Genomic DNA, 14,151 nt, shown 5'->3' on the forward strand with positions numbered 1-14,151 from the left:
ATCTAAACTTCTAGAGTAACATGAGCTAGTTTAGTATTAAGTAAATACTAGATACACAGGCAGTTAAGTTTACCCATGGTGGATAGTTATTCTGTTTCTTTGACTATCTGTATATCTAGTTTATAAAGTTTTTTTCTTTTCCCTTTCTCCATAACATGGCAGAGGTCTAGATTCCCCTTAAATTCCTAACTTTTATAAATCCTGTCCTACAGATGGTTGAATCTGTTACACAGGGCTCAGTTTTAGTGGGGTGAGTTTTTAACCTAGTTTTGGACCCGACCTATGATAAACAATTGATGAAAAATAAAAAACATGATTCCTATACTGCCTTTAAATTTTGGAACACTATTATGCAGTACAATCTATATGATATATGGCGTATATGTCACCCTGACAAGAGGGAATACATCTTCTCAGACCCCATCACACATATTCTAGGTTAGACTACTTCCTCTCAGACTCAAGAATACTGAATGATATCTCAGAGTCCCATATACATACCTGCACATGGTCAGATCATGTTGCAGTCTCTGTGGTTGTGGCAGGGATCCATCAACATTCCTCTAGACCCTCATGGAAGTTCGCACAATGTTTATGGGAGGAATCTGGCTTTTATGAATCCCTGACTGAGACTGTCCTTGAATTTATCAATTTGAATCTAAACGGCTAACCATCGGCCCAGCCTGTATGGGCTGCTTTAAAAGCTTACATTAAAGGCTTCTGCATTGCTAAGGTTGCTAAACTTAAAAAAAGATAGATCAGTTGGGTTTTACCTTCGGTTGACAAGGACCTTACAATACATGCAAACGTATAAATATTTGTTCAGAAGTGAGACATATGGGGGGCCCCATGGTAGCCCTGTCGCTCGATGCTGAAAAAGCGTTTGATAGGGTGATATGGGGATACCTATGTAAAGTCCTACAGGTGTTTGGTTTTCCAAATCTATTTATCAAGTTTATCCAGGCTTTACTCTCCCAACTTTTTGCCAAAATTAAAGGAATAGGCTTTCAATTGAGAGAGCTTAACATAGCAAATGGAACTAGGCAGGGATGTCCCCTTTTCCACCTTACATTTGCCCTAGCCGTGAAACCCTTAGCTCAGGCAATTAGATGTTCAACCTTGAAAACAGGTATCTCACTGGCAGAGTCCACAGAAAAGATAGCCTTATTTGTGGATGATGTGACCATAATGGTCACTAACCCTATGTCCTTAGTTACAGATGTTTTTAATATACTAGAGGAGTTTGGAAAACTCAGCTTTTACAAAGTTAATATTGGTAAGACTGAGGCACTAACCCTTAAAATACCAGAGGAGACCATACAAGCCCAAAGGCAACTCTACAAATTTAATTGCAGGATAGATCACATTAAACATCTGGGAATCCTTGTGGGAGCTGATCTTAATAACATTATTTATAATAACGCTACTAGTTCAAGTTAAGAAATGATTAAATAGATGGGACTTTAAGGAACTATCCTGGCTGGGTCATATTGTCACCTTAAAAATGTCTATTCTCCCAAAAATATTGTACCTATTTAGGTGTATTCCAGCATCTGTACCACAAATATATATAAAAATGTTCCATTCACTTTTTTTAACTATGTTTGGAGAGGGAAAAAGCCCAGAGTAGCTTCTAAAATTTTACAACGTCCCTATTTTAGAGGGGGAATAGCATTGCTCAATATTTTTCTGTATCATGATGCCACTAGGTTATCACATATAGCTGCATAGAGCAATAACACATAAATACCCGGGTGGTATTAGGTTGAGTCAGCATTACTCCCCAAACGCCTATCTTTAATGGACATTATATAGATCCCTAACTATAAATTATCTGAACTAAATATCACTAATGAAATTGTCTTAGGTAATTGCAAAGTATGGGACTCACTAAGGAACCATAAGGGAATTAGCACCAAGTGCACCTAAAAATCATGGTCTTAGAGGCCTATGTCAAGTTCTCACCAATATACATGATTCAGAGTGGAATGGTTGGAATATTTGTCAGGTGAGAGGTCTATATAACCACAATGGGCTTCAAACTCCCTAGCAAATAGTAGCACATATTTTTCTAGAGCACTAGAATTCTAAGTTTTCTTTAGTGGTGTGGGTTTGACAGACACCAGATTAGGACTGATACTAATTAGGAAAGAAGATTGAGGGCTGGTGGGAGACTGGTTAAGCTTTTAATGATTCACCATATGCTTCTATTAGAAGATTATTGTGTGGAACGTCCATGTCAGATTAAAGCATGGGAGAGAGATAACAGACAGTTTAATGTCAGGGAGTTAGAGAAGGCCAGTTATGCAAGAATCTAGGATTACAAACTATTGAATCCCCGAGTTTCACCCTTTTACATATTGGAGTTGATAGTTTACCACCCTCCCAGAGATCACTCTTGACAATCATTCACTCTGTTAAGATTTGCAAAGACCATTTGGTTCGAGCGGACATAGGCCATAATTCCATGATAAAGGGAGAAATCTTCCATCACCCTACACAAGGTACAAAATATAGGATTAAACAGTATCGAAAATGTAGGTCCAAGTTTATAGTATATCTTATTAAATGTCTGTGTGTTTTTTATTACATTGGAGAGTACTGTAAGGAGGCCAGAGAGCGGATTACACAACATAAATCCAATATAAGATGTCAAAATAAGGATGCCCCTGTATCATCACATTTTATTGAAGCTGGCCATAACATCAGCCAATTACGCTTCCAAATTATAGAAAGAGTAGATATCCCCAGGAGGGGTGGAGACAGAGAATTTCTCCTTAAAGTTAGGGAAATGTTTTGGATTAACAAACTACAAACTTTAAAGTAGATATCCGCAGGAGGGGTGGAGACAGAAAATTTCTCCTTAAAGCGACAGTCAAGTAAAAAAAAAAACTTTCATGATTTAAATAGGGCATGTAATTTTAAACAACTTTCCAATTTACTTTTATTACCAATTTTGCTTTGTTCTCTTGGTATTCTTAGTTGAAAGCTAAATCTAGGAGGTATATATGCTAATTTCTTAGACCTTGAAGGCCACCTCTAATCTGAAAGCATTTTTACAGTTTTTCACCACTAGAGGGTGTTAGTTCATGTGTTTCATATTGATAACATTGAGCTCAGGCACGTGAAGCTCCTAAGAGCAAGCACTAAAAATGCAAGTCTGTCAAAAGAACTGAAATAAGGGGGCAGTTTGCAGAGTCATAGATACACTGTAATCACAGAGGTAAAAAGTATATTATTCTAACTGTGTTGGTTATGCAAAATTGGGGAATGGGTAATAAAGGGATTATCTACCTTTTTAAACAACACAAATTCTGGTGTTTACTGTCCCTTTAAGGTCAGGGAAATGTTTTGGATTAACAAACTACAAACTTTGAAACCTAAGGGTCTAAATAAAGATTTTGATTGGTCTCTCTTTAGGTAAACACTATCTGATATAAATGATTAAGATTGCCCATACAGGTTAAACATTCAAAATGTAAACATTTAAAATTGACATATAAGGTATTCAGAATGTTTGCACAAACTACATACATCGATATATTCCTGGGCTATCTGTATATATCCTTGCGCGGTTCATATCTTTTGTACCTGCATTTTTGTATATATTATGGTTGTTGTTTTGCTACTAGGATTACTTCTGGATTCTGTCTTATTATGATTGTTTTTGATAATGCAAATGTAGCTTCTCATTTTTGAATTATATGCATAGGGACTGTATGAATATGTTTTAACTTTGCCTTTTTTAAATTGTGTCAATACACATTATACGCAGTGCTTGCTTAAGATAAGAAATACCATCTTTGAATGTTATAAAAATTGTCAGCATTAGATGGCGCTGTTGTACAATTAATGTGCAGTTGATTTGCACCTGTGTACTTGTATAAAGGCAGTCTCTCTGCATACACAGATAGGCATGACTAAGGGCCTAATGTAGGTCTGAAACGTTGTTTGTTTTGTGGACCATGGCACAATAAAGGTCATTTTACTTTAAACTGCACAGGCTGGAGCACCCTTTCTTTTGGAATACAAAAAGTTATACACATGACTTATTAAAGGGGTATAAACCCCAAAAATGTTCTTTTATGATTCAGAAAGAGAATACAATTTATTTTTTTTCTATTTACTTCTATTATCAAATTTGCTTCTTTCTCATCCTTTGTTGAAGAGATGCCTAGGTAGGTGTTTGTTGCACTACATGGCAGGAAATAGTGTTAATGTTTAACATTCTTGCAAAAGTTCTGCCGTATAGTGCTACAGACACGTGCACTTTCCTGAACTCACCTCTTTGCTTTTCAACAAAAGATACCAAGAAAACAAAGACAAATTGATAATAGAAGTAAATTAGAAAATTCAAAGACAAGCAAAAAGTGGCGCTTACCAATCCTGGGGGTCCGTGATATCGAGCAGCGTGTCTTCAGCGTCAGCACTATTCACCTGATCCTGTACCTCCGCTATGGGAGCCCAGCAAGAGCGCTTATGTCCAAAGCGCAAACAATTCAATATGCAAAAGGCTACTTCCGGGCATCACACATAAACAGGAAGAAGCTAGCAGCCGGGGTCACGTAAAAAAATCATTTATTGGAGACACAATCAAGCTTCTTCCTGTTTATGTGTGATGCCCGGAAGTAGCCTTTTGCATATTAAATTAGAAAATTGTTTAAAATTGCTGCTTTATCTGAATCATGAAAGAAAAATGTTGGGTTTCATGTCCCTTTAGTTCTCTGATAATAGTATTCATATATTTCTATCCTTGTGTTTTGCTGACCTTGTAATTAACCTAATCGCAGCTTTACACCCACAAACCCATAAAGCCCCTACTACTAGTAAGTCTTTAATCTTAAGCTTGCGGTATACAGAGAGTGTGTGATCTTAGGATGAGTGGAACTTCATGAGGATGATAAAAAAACAATGTACGGGCACTCTTCTTAGATTTCTGCATATGTCATTTGCCGTCATCAGAGAGGTATAGTATTAAAGGGACACTGAACACAATTTTTTTCTTTCGTGATTCAGATTGAGCAGCAATTTTAAGCAACTTTCTAATTTACTCCTATTATCAATTTTTCTTTGTTCTCTTGCTATCTTTATTTGAAAAAGAAAGTCCAGAACTTTGGACAGCACTTGTTTACTGGTGGATGAATGTATCTACCAATCAGCAAGAACAACCCAGGTTGTTCACCAAAAGGGGCGGGCATTTAAACTTACATTCTTGCTTTTCAAATAAACATACCAAGAGAATGAAGAAAATTTGCTACTAGGAGTAAATTAGAAAGTTGCTTAACATTGCTGCTCTATCTGAATCACGAAAGAAAAAATTTGGGTTCAGTGTCCCTTTAAAGCTGATGCATTCTCCTTGATTCCCAGGTATAGTCACTCCATGTAACACTGGATGCTACCAAATGACTAATGTATCCTCTCTCTGATCTCGTTACACACTATGGCCTCTATTTATCAAAGTCTGGCGGACCTGATCCGACAGTGCGGATCAGGTCCCCCAGACCTCGCTGAATACAGAGAGCAATACGCTCTCCGTATTCAGCATTGCACCAGCAGCTCACAAGAGCTGCTGGTGCAACGCCGCCCCCTGCAGAATCGCGGTCAATCGGCTGCCAGCAGGGGAGTGTCAATCAACCCGATCAAACTCGATCGGGTTGAATTGCGGCTATGTCTGTCCGCCTGCTCAGAGCAGGTGGGCAGGTTATGGACAGAGGTCTTCAGACCGCTGCTTCATAACTGGTGTTTCTGGCGAGTCTGCAGGCTCGCCAGAAACACGGGGCCTCAAGCTCTCTCCGGAGCTTGATAGATATGCCCCAATATATTTGGCTTCTCATCTCTTCTAGGTGCTTCAATGACTCCCCTGTGTGACATCTCCAGATGTTGTCCTTTTACAACACCTGGTGCTTTCAAAAACTGATTCATTCTCTTACACAAAACGGACAATTTAACTGAACCTGAAACTGAAAGACATTTGTGATAAGGAAATAAGACAAACTATCAGAGATTATTGCCATGTGCCATGTAATGAAATGGGATAACAGTGACGTTTCAATGTGTTTGCCCCTTTCAACAAGTAACTATATATAATAATAATAATAATTTGCGATTTATATAGCGCTTTTCTCCCTGTGAGACTCAAAGCACTTTACAAATATACCAACATAAGACATAAAAGTTAGGAGTTTCTGAAGGTCAGATAAGCGGACTGAATGCCTGATGGAAGAGGTGGGTCTTTAGCTTTTTAAAAGTCTGTAAGGACGGTGCCTCTCTGATTGCGCACGGTAAAGAGTTCCAAAAAGTAGGGGCAGCGTGGCAGAATGCTCTGGAGCCTGAGTTTGTCCTTATTCTTGGCACTGAGAGGAGGGATGTGTTGGCTGACCTAAGGGCAACGGGATGGGATGTAGGGTGTCAGGAGCTCTTTCAGGTACTGTGGGCCTAGACACATACATAGTAGCATTGTTTCTATAATGACTGTATATACTCAACGTTATTTAGTAAAGATTTTAGGATTGATACTTAATCTACAACAAATATTCTCTCATTAAACAGACAGAGAATTGGAGGTTGATAAAAGTAAGGACGGCTGGGTCTTGGTGAATGCCGGTAAGTCATACTCTGATTAGACAAATACACATTATCTTTAGCTGTAACATCCTCATTACATTTTAACATCACATTTTTTTAATGTCTATGGAATTCATTTAATTTTTACCATTTCAATACTATTATATTTTATGGATTTATTTTCTATAAAATGTGCTGCAAAATCAATGGAAACACTTTCTCTATTCCCTGTTGCACAATTAAAATTTTGAGAACAATTTTCAGTTTAAGATGATTCTTAAAAGGACACTGAACCCACATTTTTTTCTTTCATAATTCAGATAGAGCATGCCATTTTAAGCAACTTTCTAATTTACTCCTATTATCAATTTTTCTTCATTCTCTTGCTATCTTTATTTAAAAAACAAGAATGTAAGTTTAGAAGCCGGCCCATTTTTGGTTCACAACCTGGGTTGTCCTTGCTGATTAGACAGCACCAATAAACAAGTGCTGTCCAGGGTCTGAGCCAAAAATTGTCTGACTCCTTACCTTAGATGCCTTCTTTTTCAAATAAAGATAGCAAGAGATCGAATAAAAATTGATAATAGGAGTAAATTAAAAAGTTGCTTAAAATTGCTCTATCTGAATCGTGAAAGAAAACATTTGGATTTAGTGTCCCATTAATTGTTATTTGAGTGCATTTGATGTTGACTGTACACTTCATTATTCTCTGTTGTGTAATTATGATTTGTCTATAGTTTCCTATCTAATCCCTATATTGCATAAAGTAAATGTAAACCTTGCACTTCATGTATTTAACTGTAGAATGTCTAACCCCAAGGTAAAAGCAGACGCATTTGTTTTGGTCTAACTGTAAATGTCTAACCCCAAGGTAAAAGCAGACGCATTTGTTTTGGTCTAACTGTAGAATGTCTAACCCCAAGGTAAAAGCAGACACATTTGTTTTGGTCTAACTGTAAATGTCTAACCCCAAGGTAAAGCAGACAGATTTGTTTTGGTCTAACTGTAGAATGTCTAACCCCAAGGTAAAAGCAGACACATTTGTTTTGGTCTAACTGTAAATGTGAAGGGCACATAAAGAAAAACTGATCGCACATTTTCTTTGCGTGATTCGTCAGTTAATGCTCGGATGGCTTTAGGTTACTGCTCACCAGTGTTTTCTGTTTCCACTCTTCACAATTTGTGTTTTCTGTTTCCACTCTTCTCCATTTAATAGTTCTAAAGAGAAAGTAAAGTCAAAATTAAAGGAATATACTGAACCACATTTTTTTCTTTCATGATTCAGATCGAGCATTTAATTTTAAACAACTTAATATTTTACTATTATTAATTTTTCTTCATTCTCTTGGTATCTTTATTTGAAAAAGCAGGAATGTAAGCTTAGGAGCAAAAATGGGCCGGCATCTAAACTTACATTCTTGCATTTCAAATAAAGATAGCAAGAGAACAAAGAAAAACTGATAATCGGAGTACATTAGAAACTTGCTTAAAATTACTGCTCTATCTGAATCATGAAAGAAAAAAAATGGGTTCAGTGTCCCTTTAAGCTTTCATGATTCAGACAGAGCAGCAATTTTAAACAACTTTCCAATTGACTTCTGTTATCTAAATAGCTTCATTCTCATGCATACCTAGGTAGGCACGGGGTCAGCTAACTGGTGATTGGTGGCTGCACATATATGCTTCTTGCCATTGGCTCACTAGATATGTTTAGATAGATGCCAGTACTTCTCCTTCAAAAAAGGATACCAAGAGAAGAAGCAAATTGGATAATAAAAGTACATTAGAAAGTTGATTAAAATCACATGCTCTATCTGAATCATAAAATATATTTTTGGGAGGGTTTTATGACCCTTTAAATTTGTCAAGGTGGGAAATGATGGTGCAGTGGATAAGAATCTCAGTTGTATCTTTAGTGAGGAAGTGAAGAATGTTAGAGATATTGTTAAAGAGACACTGAACCCAAATTTTTTCTTTTGTGATTCAGATAGAGGGGCCTAGTTATCAAGCCGTCAACCTCAAATACGCTGGAATTCCGCAGCGTATTTGTGGCGAGGCTGATTCGCCTTAGTTATCAAAGGCTTCAGACCGGCAAAAGTAGAATTTTGTGACATAAACTTCGATCCGCCGGACTCCGTCCGACACAGATCGATTCTTATGTCACTCCAGATGTTCCGCACACAAGTGCGGCACAATCTGACTACTTTTGCTAGTTATCAAAAAACTAGCAGGTACGCTCGGCACTTTTACGGCCCAGCGTACCTGGTTTTCAAACCGCCAGCCTGGAGGCGGCGGATCCCATAGGAATCAATGGGAGTCTGACCATAGCGAAAGTACAAGTTCGCTGCTGCCCGACATCCCATTGATTTCTATGGGAGCTGTCTACACCTAACACCCTAACATGTACCCCGAGTCTAAACACCACTAATCTGTCCCCCCCTACACCGCCGCAACTAAATAAAGTTATTACCCCCTAAACCGCCGCTCCCGGAGCCCACCGCAAGCTACTCTATACATATTAACCCCTAAACCGCCGCTCCCGGAGCCCACCACAACTATAATAAATGTATTAACCCCTAAACCGCCGCTCCCGGAGCCCACCGCCACCTACATTATACCTATTAACCCCTATCCTGCCCCCCCTATACCGCCGCCCTCTGTAATAAAGTTATTAACCCCTATCCTGACGATTCCGCACCTCGCCGCAAATAAATAAATAGTTTAACCCCTAAACCGCCGCTCCCTGAACCCGCCGCAACCTATCTTAAATTTATTAACCCCTATCCTGCCCCCCCTACACCGTCGCCACCTATAATAAATTTATTAACCCCTATCCTGCCCCCACTACACCGCCGCCACTGTAATAAAATTATTAACCCCTAAACCTAAGTCTAATACTAACCCTAACACCCCCCTAACTTAAATATTAATTAAATACATCTAAATCATATTTATATTATTAACTAAGTTAATCCTATTTAAAACTAAATACTTACCTATAAAATAAACCCTAATATAGCTACAATATAAATAATAATTATATTGTAGCTATCTTAGGATTTATTTTTATTTTACAGGTACCTTTCAATTTATTTTAACTAGGTACAATAGCTATTAAATAGTTATTAACTATTTAATAGCTTACCTAGCTAAAATAAAGAGAAATTTACCTGTAAAATAAATCCTAACCTAAGTTACAATTACACCTAACACTACACTATAGTTTAATAAATTATTCCTATTTAAAACTAAATACTTACCTGTAAAATAAACCCTAAGATAGCTACAATGTAATTCATAATTACATTGTAGCTATTTTAGGATTTATATTTATTTTACAGGTAACTTTGTATTTATTTTAGCTAGTTAGAATAGTTATTAAATAGTTATTAACTATTTAATAACTACCTAGCTAAAAGAAATACAAAATTACCTGTAAAATAAATCCTAACCTAAGTTACAATTAAACCTAACACTACACTATCATTAAATTAATTAAATAAACTACCTACAAATAACTACAATTAAATACAATTACATAAACTAACTAAAGTACAAAAAATAAAAAAAATAAGTTACAAACATTTAAAAACATATTACAACAATTTTAAGCTACTTACACCTAATCTAAGCCCCCTAATAAAATAACAAACCCCCCCAAAATAAAAAAATGCCCTACCCTATTCTACATTAAAAAAGTTCAAAGCTCTTTAACCTTACCAGCCCTTAAAAGGGCCTTTTGTGGGGGCATGCCCCAAAGTTAAGCTCTTTTGCCTGTAAAAGAAAAATACAACCCCCCCCCAACATTAAAACCCACCACCCACATACCCCTAATCTAACCCAAACCCCCCTTAAAATAACCTAACACTAATCCCCTGAAGATCATCCTACCTTTAGTTGTCTTCACTCAGCCGAGCCACCGATGGAACTGAAGAGGACATCCGGACCGGCAGAAGTTATCCTCCAAGGGGCGCTGAAGAAATCTTCCATCCGATGAAGTGATCCTCCAAGCGGCGCTGAAGAAATCTTCCATCCGGGCGAGGTCATCTTCCAAGAGGCGCTGAAGAAGTCTTCTATCCGGGCGAGGTCATCTTCGAAGCCGGGTCTTGAATCTTCATCCCGCCGACGCGGAACATCCTTCTTTCCCGACGAACTACCGACGAATGAAGGCTCCTTTAAGGGACGTCATCCAAGATGGCGTCCCTTCAATTCTGATTGGCTGATAGGATTCTATCAGCCAATCGGAATTAAGGTAGGAAAAATCTGATTGGCTAATGGAATCAGCCAATCAGATTCAAGTTCAATCCGATTGGCTGATCCAATCAGCCAATCAGATTGAGCTCGCATTCTGAGGGACCCGATTCCAGAAGATGGATACAAATTGAAAATGCCTTGATCACATCACATGACCTGAGTATTATAAGCTGGAATCCAGCATTCTTTACTACATTCTCTATATCATCCTCCTCAATTACTAATGAAACCTGGTCAGATTGGAGGAAACTATGTACTCCACAGAACAAAATCTCCTCCAGGTACTCCCCACTTACTACTCTCTTAAATAACCCAGAATTTAAACCTGGCTTGTCATTGGAACAAGGTCCCCATCTGGATCTTATACAACACCTTCCCATATACTTACTAACAGATAGCGCTAATAATATCAAATCTAAACAACAACTTGAAGCACTGGGACACCCTTTTCTGTCCTCTTGGTTCAAGATTCACCAACTAAGACATTACATAACTTCACATAAATGCAAAAAAGACCTCACACGGCCCCTCTCGATATTTGAGCAACTTTGTATTCCTAAAAAGGAAATAACCCGCGTGATATCTAAACTATATAAACTCATTTTGTCTAATACCTTCCCGCATCTTCCATCATACACCAAACGATGGGATAAGGAACTCAACATCAATACCACTCCAAAAACTTGGCTCAGAAGATTCACAAATCTCTCCCATTCAGGGCATTCAGCCCAAGCAAAAGAAACAAACATCAAAATATTTATGAGATGGTATATGACCCCAGCTAGAATCAAACATATTTACAAAAAGTCCCTGGGCACTTGCTGGAGAGGATGTTTGAGGGAGGGTCATATCTCACACATTTGGTGGGAATGCACTTACATTAAAGAATTCTGGTCAGAGGTCTTTAGGGACATCAACAAAGTTTTAAGCACACACATCTCACCCGACCCAGACATAATTATGCTTAGTCACCCACCCCCTATTGCATGCAAAATAAGAAAACATTTATTTCAAATCATGCTCAATTCAGCCAATCAATTAATTCCAAAAATGTGGAAGTCAGTGCGAACACCAACCATATTAGAATGGAAACACCTAGTTAATAAGAATCTGACATTGGAAAGATTTTACTATTTTAAACTAGGCCAATTGTCTTTATTCCACGATATGCAGTTCCTATGGGAATCTTACACCTACAGTAGTAGGTAAGCAATATAGGGTCAGAGTATGCAACCACACACAGTGGTTCATATGAGTAATATTCTACCTCATCGCTAATGTGACGAACAAATAATACATAGCACAGTGAGACTTCTTTTATTTTCTCTTTCTTTTTTTTATTTTTCAGGCTATTAATAGTTTAGTTTATTAGTTTATTGTTATAAAATTGTTATATATAACTAAACCACATGTGACAAAGCTTTACTATTTGCAGTTATAAGTAGCTTTCCGTACTCAATCGAGATTTAAAGTCCTTTTACTCAAACTCAAAGACACTGGGGGTAAACCCTCACACTTTTCATTCTGTTATATTAAGACTCATGGAATCCCCAGGATTACAGCTTTTATGAGAAGAAACATAAAGCCTTGGGGCAATAAGGGAGACATTTTTTGTGAGAGTTACAATTGTGAATTGTGTCATATGTCACTTGCATTCTGTTGATTTTACACCACTTGCATGTGGTTGATGTACTAGTAAACATTCTGTATAAAACAAACTAATAAAAATAAAATATTAAAAAAAAAAAAAAAAAACCTAGCCTAAACTAAACTGCCAATAGCCCTTAAAAAGACCTTTTGCGGGGCATTGCCCCAAACAAATCAGCTCTTTTACCTGTAAAAAAAATACAAACCCCCCACCCACACAACCAAACCCCTCAAATAAAATCCTATCTAAAAAAACTAAGCTCCCCATTGCCCTGAAAAGGGCATTTGGATGGGCATTACCCTTTAAAGGGCATTTAGCTCTTTTTCAGCCCAAACCCTAAGCTAAAAATAAAACCCACCCAATAAACCCTTAAAAAAACCTAACACTAACCCCGAAGATCCACTTACAGTTTTTGAAGTCCAGACATCCATCCTCAACGAAGCCGGGAGAAGTCTTCATCCAAGCGGCAAGAAGTGGTCCTCCAGGCGGGCAGAAGTCTTCATCCAGACGACATCTTCTATCTTCATCCTTCCGATGTGGAGCGGCTCCATCTTCAAGACATCCGGCGCGGAGCATCCTCTTCTTTCAACGGCTACTGAAGAATGAAGGTTCCTTTAAGGGACGTCATCCAAGATGGTGTCCCTTGAATTCCGATTGGCTGAGAATTGTATCAGCCAATTGGAATTAAAGTTGAAAAGATCCAATCAGTCAATAGGATTGAGCTTGCATTCTATTGGCTGTTCCAATCAGAATCCTAGGTAGTTATTAAATAGTTAATAACTATTTACTAACTAGTCTACCTAGTTAAAATAAATACAAACTTACCTGTGAAATAATAATAAAACCTAAGATAGCTACAATGTAACTATTAGTTATATTGTAGCTAGCTTAGGTTTTATTTTATAGGTAAGTATTTAGTTTTAAATAGGAATTATTTAGGTATTAATTGTAATTTTTATTTAGATTTATTTTAATTATGTTAAAGTTAGTGGGTGTTAGGGTTAGGGTTAGACTTAGGGTTAGGTTTAGGGGTTAATAACTTTAGTATAGTGCGACAATTTTGGGGGCAGCAGATTAGGGGTTAATAACAGTAATGTAGGTTGTGGTGATGTTAGGGACAGCAGATTAGGGGTTAATAATATTTAACTAGTGTTTACAATGTGGGAGTGCGGCGGTTTAGGGGTTAATATGTTTATTATAGTGGTGGCGATGTCCGGAGCGGCAGATTAGGGGTTAATAATTTTATTTTAGTGTGCGATGCGGGAGGGCCTCAGTTTAGGGGTCAATAGGTAGTTTATGGGTGTTAGTGTACTTTTTAGCACTTTAGTTATGAGTTTTATGTTACGGCTTTGTAACATAAAAGCCATAACTACTGACTTTCAGTTTACGGTATAGGCTGTACCGCTCACTTTTTGGCCGGACAGGCAAACTCGTAATACCAGTGCTATGGAAGTCCCATTGAAAAATTTTGAAAGCTGCGGTAGTTATGTTGCGTTACGGCAAAAAAGTGTGCGGTACAGATATACCTGCAAAACTCGTAATACCAGCGGTAGTGAAAAAGCATCGTTATGAAGCTTTTTAACTCATAACGCAAAACTCGTAATCTAGCCGTTAGTCTCTGGTGTCACCAAATGGTTTGTTATTTTATAGACAGATGAGTGAACTTTAGTGGAACAGACGCATAA

The 14,151-nt window shown here is 37.7% G+C and overlaps 1 protein-coding gene across 4 annotated transcripts in view; it reads left to right on the top strand.

Moving 5' to 3' along the window:
- Positions 1 to 14,151, top strand: part of LOC128642294 (uncharacterized) — a 92,095-nt gene that overhangs the window by 42,008 nt on the left and 35,936 nt on the right. For all 4 annotated transcript variants that reach the window (XM_053695013.1, XM_053695014.1, XM_053695011.1 and 1 more), the window contains one exon: positions 6,550 to 6,603. In XM_053695013.1, the coding sequence (XP_053550988.1) occupies positions 6,550 to 6,603 (54 nt within the window). The remainder of the gene's footprint in view (positions 1 to 6,549; positions 6,604 to 14,151) is intronic.

This window comes from Bombina bombina, chromosome 11, assembly GCF_027579735.1.
Source record: "Bombina bombina isolate aBomBom1 chromosome 11, aBomBom1.pri, whole genome shotgun sequence".
Classification (NCBI taxonomy): domain Eukaryota; kingdom Metazoa; phylum Chordata; class Amphibia; order Anura; family Bombinatoridae; genus Bombina; species Bombina bombina.